Below are 8,091 nucleotides of genomic sequence, written 5' to 3'. Positions count from 1 at the left end.
GAACGGTGACGCGCCCGGAGGCCTGGCGCTGAGCTCTCAGTAACCGGCTCTCCGGCGCCCTCTACCGGCGATCAACAGGCAGTGGGTAGCGAGATTTTGCGTGGCGCGTAATTCGCTTGAAATTAGATTTAATCAGATGTTTTCAGATCTGTTCCGATTTTTATCAGATTCTATTAGATTCTGTTCTGCTACATACTATGGTTAACTATCATCTTTGGAACAATATTTGGTTTACACTAAATGTGTGTGAATTGTTGTTTATATAAACTTTACGTACGTTTAATTAGATATCATTGTTTTTTAAATCATGTAGTATTTCATAATTGATAAGTTATATATAACCTAATAGTGGTTTTCCAGTTGTTGGTTCAGGCTACAATATTTCAGTTCCAGTTACCTCCAAATGATGGCGACAAAATACACAAGATGGCTCAACCATGCATCCAATGACTAGCCTGCATATAGGCCTACTAAGGTGTCACTTATTTTTTGTTATCGTCATCATCATTCCAAATTGATAGTACAAATTGATAGTAGCTGTGAAGTTGATTAGTGTTAATATTGTCAAGTTGTCAGGTTGCTCTCATTTCAACCCATTAGTAACCCTGCAACTGTTCAGTCTGGTAGTATTAACCTAATGCATTTACCGTAGAAAAACAACAAATCACAATAACCAGGCTAGTGGTTTTATCTTTGAATAATTATGAGATCATATTACTTGGAGTATTAGACAAACAATATGGTAATTTCCTTTTTTTTTTAATGAGACAAAGATATGAACTTAATCCTTATGCATACATCCTGAGTTCTGTGGAGTCAGAGGAGTGACAATGCAAAGAACCAAAGAACAGCAGAACTCTGATCTCCAGAAGACACTGGTCACAACAATATTTACTCACTGGGCCTGTAGAGATTACTCCTCCCAGGAACAGTGGTGGGAATGTGATGGAAGCAGGGAAGTATGTGTGAGTCTCTGACAGGATGTGAGAATTTATGTTTGCCTTCCAGTGTAGCCACTTAGAAAAGAAGTAAAAGGATGCTTCCTCTTCTGATGAGATCCATACCCACCAGGTCCATTGTTTACAGGAATGCCACTCGGCGGGTTCAAAGGTCAAACATCTACAGCAAACCAGCCAAGGATTCCATTGGACCGATGGTAGGAACAACCGATGGCGTTTGGGGTCATTGGGGTTGCATGGAGAACAGAACTAGTATAACTTCTAAAATAGCTTCAGTACATGATGTCTGAGCTACTGCATGTAGACTGTGTTTGCGTTGTCCTTAGCAACTAGCTGTATTATCTAACAATGTAAAAAGACTATGGTGTATTGACAGGATTAAATGTGTAAAGGGTTGCATTATTTCCTCCAGCCCACATATTTATTTCTAATTTTGGCTATCTCTATTCTTTAGACGGATAAATTCAACAAAGAATTAGCATACAAATGTATTATTGGCTCAGAACCAAGTCCAATGTATGACAGTGAGATAAAATGCTTTCGATTATTTTATACTTTTATTACAAACACCTTTGTGTCACACACACACACACACCTTGTGTGTGTGTGTGTGTGTGTGTGTGTGTGTGTGTTTTGTCTTTGTATGTGTGTGTGTGTGTGTGTGTGTGTGTGTGTGTGTGCGTGTTTGTGTGTGCTAGAATGTGTGTGTCATGTGTGTGTGTGTGTGTGTGTGTGTGTGTGTGTGTGTGTGTGTGTGTGTGTGTGTGTGTGTGTGTGTGTGTGTGTGTGTGTGTGTGGATTCGAGCCAAGCTAAATCGCTAACCTGCTTGTGCATCTCGCTCCGATCCTAGCAGTCCCTTTTCACGCTGACCACGTTTGCCGTGACGCTCCTGGTTCCTGCAGGATGGATCCTACACCAGATTCCGGTTTACCGTCAAAGATCGCCACCACCTCCCCCCTGACGCTTGGACCAGTCCCACACTGAAGCCGATATGTAACTGATGGGAACATACATGATATTTCCTGTTGCATGCAAATGAGTGAGAACGTGTTGCACAACTCTCCTATAGTGCATTTTTTTTGAGTATATACCACAAATGTATAACACAAAACACTGCACTGCTTTCTGTAATGACGCTGAGGAAGAAAACAAACATTGAGTACACAGGAAATAAATAACATGTTGAAATGGATTCTGTGTGCGTTTAGGGAGATCCGTTTGTTTGTTTAACCCAGGCAGAGGACTATGTGTATGTCAGAGGGAAGTTCAGCTCCACATTCAAGTCCCAGGATGTTATGGATAGTATTTTGATCGAAACCATGTTCTGTCTTGAATCTGAGAGCTGTTCTTAATCACATAAAATATACAGGTAATATTTAACATATCTGTTCTTCCTTATAACAGTGGAGACTCCGTAATTCAATGTAGGCCTATATTTTAATCTAGAATCATCCACATGAACTCACAAAATCCCCCAAACAACGTTTGTAAAATAGAGAAATGCGTAGCCTACTATGGTCATTAGGTAAAGCAGATTAAGGCAGTGTGTCAACAATCTGTTGCATATGTTGTCCCAGCCAGAACGGCTCAGTCCAGGGAAGAAACATCCTCATGGGTCAACCATATTTCCCCCCCATCATTCTTCACCTTAAATTGACTATTTCTTGAATGACAATTTATCAAAGCTGGAGCAGTCCATTTGGCAAGGTACGACGTTCCGTTCTGCATCAAGATTTCTCTCTCACCGGCATCGGGGCTTTAACGCTTTCGCCAATTCATAAATCGGTCTCATGTCGCCGAACGCTTCGTGTTGGTGATTGGTGCAGGAGCCACTGCGAACTGTAACACGTTCATTTCACAAGTGGTACAATCAAGCCGAGCTCGGAGCGAGGAAGGGGAGATCACTTTTCACGACTGGAGGAAACACAGCGCCGGCGAGGAAACAATTGACAGTGTGCTTTTCTCTTTCCCATTCTAAAAGTGCTGTCCGAAATGTCTACCAAGGCAGAGCAGTGTAAGTACGACCCCGTGTATTTTACCTCTCTTATGGTTTCCTGAAACTGCGTGTTTTTTATTGATATCAATGAAGAAATCGAACCAGGGAGCTGTCCTTGGTGATGAAAGCACGGTTGCCAAGGCAGGTTGCAACACGTCGTCTCACTGCAGAGGATTGCTCGAGGGCTAGTGTGCAGGGAGGCTCGGTGTTATACCGGCAGAGAATACCTAATAGGAACAAAATGTAAACGGCCACCATTCAGCATATTTTGCTCTGATGGACGTATCGAAAAGAAGCAGTGTGAAATGCTATGTGTTTTAGTCTCAAGGTCGACATGACACATTATTCACCTAAAGATATGGTGGGATTCAATTGATCAATAACATGGTTGGTTCACACATGATGCCTGGGCTATAGTGGGGTATTCTCTTCGTTTATCTGGACAGGTGAACATCTTCTGCGTGTATATCAATGTATGTAGCCATGAAATGTATAGGAAAGGATTAGATTGTCGATAATGTATTTATATTAATGTAGCATTTAAACGTAGAAGAAACTAGCCTATAAAACCTGTGTTTTGGACTTAACTCAATGTCGTTTCATATGGTCATTTTTTGTCATTCAACATCAATGTTTAATTCACAGTTATTTTTATATAACTCCAGCTTTTAACATAATGTGAGCATAAACACAGCCTGTAGCTGCTATCACAGGCCATGAAATGAAAAAAACTTCAAACCTCAACTCATACAGACAGCAGAGCCATAACCCTCTCGTTCTCTAACCTTGCCATCGTCTAAGGTAAAAAATAAATTAAAATAACAAACTACAAACAACATATTTTGTGGCTTAAGGGATAGGTTGTAAGGGAGGTAGACACTCAACACACACACACACACACACACACACACACACACACACACACACACACACACACACACACACACACACCTAGGCCGTCACTAGGCAAAAATAAAATACTTGTTTTGTGCAACATCTGAGTTTCTCTCAGGATTTCAGCCAACCCCCCTTAAGTCACTGGGTTCGCTAGCCACGAGGTTATGAGTGCCTGTTGGGCTCACTGTGACCCAGCTTGTCTGAAAGGTCGCCCGGTCTTAACCAGAGAGCCAGGGTGCCATGGGAACATAAAAACCATTAGTTCCATGTTAGAATCGCCGCCCCTATGTCCTGGGTTTACAGTGTAAAGTATGCTCTTGTTGCCCTCTCCGATGTTGATCTGCGTATTGCTTTGTGTTTTGTCTAGTTGCTTCTAAGATACGGTACTTGCAAGAGTATCACAACCGTGTGCAACACAATATTTACCCTGTGCCTTCTGGAACAGACATTGCAAACACACTGAAATACTTTTCCCAAACCCTACTCAGGTAAGTACAATGGGCTGGAGCCAACAGGTGAAGTACTGGATATTTAGCTTCCTATGTGTTGAAACAGGGTTTATTAATACACAGACTAGCTAGTAAATACTAGGACCAGATAAGCATGTCAGAAAGGGATGCATCTGAAACTGAAGTTAGCATAAATCAAAACCTCTCTAGGACACATTTTTAACAAAGCCCTCGACTAGATCTTTGGCCTTGAGATGACACTCTCATAACCCGTCTCTCCGCTCAGCCCTGAAGGGGGAATGCAAACATTCAGGAGACGTATGTCTGAACATATGCTGGAGGTTGAAGCTGGTATCCTTATAGGGACTGAGCTTTGGGACTGAGCGTGGTAGGGGGGGGTTCTGGAGCGGTAGAGTAAGAGGAGCCAGGGATGTTTATTGATTCACTGGCCGGCTGCTGGATGAACACGTCCCTGGAGGGGGGGTGGCTCCTTGCGTCCTTCCCCAGTGGGACGTGGAGGCCAGGCCCCTCTGGCCCCCTGGCTGCAGGGTTAGCCAGGCCCCCTGGGGGGCTGTGTTCAGCCTGAGGAGGAAACATGTTATGTTCTCCACACCAAGTGTCAAATCAGCAGCCATTTTGGACGGCCCGTTGAACCTATTTAGAAGTTATGAATTCATAGTCTCCTCCTTTCCGTATAGCTTTATTTTATTTTATTTATTGTTATTTATTTATTTATTTTTCCCATATATGGATTTCCTTTTATCTACACGTAGATTCTAGTGTAGTGACATGTTAAACTTGCTAGTATCCAAAATAGCTTCTGAAAGCGTACTGTTAACACACAGTATGGTCTCATACAGCAGGAGACATTGTCCATTTGGATTTAGAAAGTCAAAGTCTCTGTGCCCCACTATTACTGATATTAATGGCTTAAGTTGCAGTCTATTTTGGGCTGCTGGTTTTAATGCCATAGTGTTTTCCTGAGCCCACATGGATTATATATTTATAGAACTCCTTACATCTTCTGGCCTTGCTGTGGGATGGCCTGAGGACGGGTGGGCATCAGGAGTACGTATATCCATGGAGTAGACTGGCCCAGAGAGGGCCCAAAGTGTGATAGTGTCTTTGATTTGTCATGAGAGAAGGACAGGGAGGAACCAGAAAGGAACGGAACCACTCTGTAAGATGCCAATTCATGGGGCTATTGTGATCTCCAATAATACGATACTAAGTAAGATAATACTTGTGTTAGCTCCCTCCGTAGAGATGGGTAGATTCAGGATAGTTTCACCTGATGCAGGAATTTTCCAATGTTTTGGGTGAAAAATATGAAAAAAGGGCATTAAAAAAGGATAGAAAAGTATAGATCTCTAGAAAGGAGCAAGCGTTTGTCACTATTCCTTCAGATTCCCCTAATTATTTAAGAGATTTCGGTAGCTATAGTTGTTGTTGTACTAGTAAGGTTGAGATTGTTGGGCTGTGAATAGGTTTTTATCTAGATAGGTATATGTATGTGAAGGTTTTGCTAGCTAATGATGTCATATGTCTGTGTCAGTGCATTTCTACATGTGTTTTACGTGTTGCGTGTGTGTTTTGTGTCGTTTGTTTGTATGTGTGTATGTATGTATGTATGTATGTATGTATGTATGTATGTATGTATGTCGGTATGCTTGTATATGTTAATACATGCACTGTATATTCAATGCGTATGAATGCCTGTGTGTGAATGGGTGTGTCTATGTTGATTTAAATGTTCATTGTTCAAATTAATACTGTTTTCTAAATGAAATATAGCCAGTGAAAAAAAGTCATATTCAGGCGTAGTTTTAATTCTCTTCATTGAGTCACTGCCTAAAATGCAGTTGTATCTTTATTCCACAAGACTAAAATCCTGCAGACTTTCACTTTGAGGGGATCAGTCAAAAGTCGTATGACCTTAATTCTATTGATGACTGTAAAACCTTGGATTCATAGTGCATCTTAATAGAAATCCCCTTATTTACTGGCTTGGACCTCACTTGCTCTACCTTTAACCTGTGTGAGCGATCTCTGACCAAACAATAGACGGGCACCACTATAAAACGTGGCCTAGCGCTGTATCCCAGTCATTTGGCTGATAGAGCAGCTTATCAATGTGTCATAACAGAGCCACATTCTCTCTGCCCACCCCTTCCCACACCCCGCCCCCGTCCCCCTAGACGCCTCTCGCCCAACAAGCCCTTTCTTGTTTTTTTTCTACCCCCCACAAATATATCCACCACCTTCCCAAGGGGACAGCAAACACAAACGTCCATCCCCCCCATTGGCTCCACAACCAAGTCATCCCCCCCCCCAATACAACCCTACCCCTTTGTCATTATAGTTTTCCTCCCCGTACCGTAGATTAGTGATTACATTTATTTAAGAGACTCTAATCCATATGCCTGTTGGATCTCATTATTTCTCCTAATGATACTGATGCAGTATCATAAGTATGCATACGGACATTTTTTCTCTGGTGCAATAAACATGTGCTGTGACCTATGAGCAATTGATCTGACCTCACACACATGTTTATTACTGGCTGAAGCATGTTTCAAAAGTGTCACCTCTGTACTATCCCTAACCGATTTGGTGTCACGCCCATCTTTTACACCCCCCAACAAGCACAAGCCAATCAATTGAATGCACCAAATCACCTCCCATTGGCCTATTTTCATGGTAGCCACCTGATTTTTGATTGGATGATGGCAACGATCGATGATGGACAGTCCCCTTCACTGTCACAGTCCAAGAGGAGTATGGGGGTGCCACTGAAAACATGCCATTTTTTATATTTTTGCTCCTTGTCACCAGATACGCATGAGATGCAGTGATCATTGCAGTTTGTGCTCATGGTTTTTTTCTGTTGTTAAAAGAGCAAATAAAGGTGTGTTGAGCTTTGAATGCGAGACACACTGAGCAGGGAACAATGTACCCAAGCCTCAAGTGGCCTAAAGGACTAGAGTGAGCCACTGCATCCTATGTGGGGTCTATCTGGATTTGTTTTTTTCTATTTACACTGTCTCTGTAGCGCCATTTCAATGTAATGTGCTGTTTCTTTGTGTCTCTGTTGTCTCTTTTTTTCCCTTGTCCCCCCCTCCCTCCCCTCCTTCCCCCCACCCCAACCCCCCCCCCACCCACCCCACCTCCTCCTCCCCCACCCCTCCCACCTCGGAGCAGCATTCTGTCCCGCACAGGCAGGAAGGAGACCCAGGAAGCTTCCAATTTGGCCGTGCCCATGACCATGTGTCTTTTTCCTGTGCCATTCCCACTCACCCCATCTCTAAGACCACAAGTCAGTTCCATCAACCCTACAGTTACTCGCTCCCTCCTTTACAGCGTTCTGCGCGATGCCCCGTCAGACCGCGGGGGGCAGGGGCAGCAGAGTCGGGACGCTCAGCTCTCAGAGTACCCCTCTCTGGACTATCAGGGCCTCTATGTGACCCTCGTGACCCTGCTTGACCTGGTGCCCCTGCTGCAGCACGGTCAGCATGGTGAGTCAAGGCCCCCCCCCCCCACCCCACCCCCACCCCCCCCCAGTTGCACCACTGTTGTTCTTGTCATCATCATTGTCCCGATGCCCGCCCGCCCTGCCTGCATGAAGCCAAGGCTGCATTTTTGGTTTCCGGCGAGAGCGGAGAACGTAAAGGGCTCCCTGGGCTCCGATGGCGCGGGATGCATGGGGGTTGAACGGGAGCACGCTGGTGGATCCGGTCAAACTCAAACAAATTCCTAATCACTGCTGATCGGATCTATCAGATACAGGCC

The 8,091-nt window shown here is 43.8% G+C and overlaps 1 protein-coding gene across 1 annotated transcript in view; it reads left to right on the top strand.

Moving 5' to 3' along the window:
- Positions 1–2,855: 2,855 nt before the first annotated feature.
- unc79 (unc-79 homolog, NALCN channel complex subunit) overlaps positions 2,856–8,091 on the top strand; it is a 41,316-nt gene continuing 36,080 nt past the window's right edge. The window contains exons 1-3 of the mRNA XM_084482585.1: positions 2,856–2,974; positions 4,221–4,341; positions 7,504–7,817. Of these exons, the coding sequence (XP_084338711.1) occupies positions 2,953–2,974; positions 4,221–4,341; positions 7,504–7,817 (457 nt within the window). The 5' untranslated portion in view covers positions 2,856–2,952. The remainder of the gene's footprint in view (positions 2,975–4,220; positions 4,342–7,503; positions 7,818–8,091) is intronic.

Source organism: Micromesistius poutassou (assembly GCF_964030765.1).
Source record: "Micromesistius poutassou genome assembly, chromosome: 17".
NCBI classification, from domain to species: Eukaryota; Metazoa; Chordata; class Actinopteri; order Gadiformes; family Gadidae; genus Micromesistius; species Micromesistius poutassou.
This window is presented reverse-complemented; position numbering and strand designations above follow the sequence as displayed.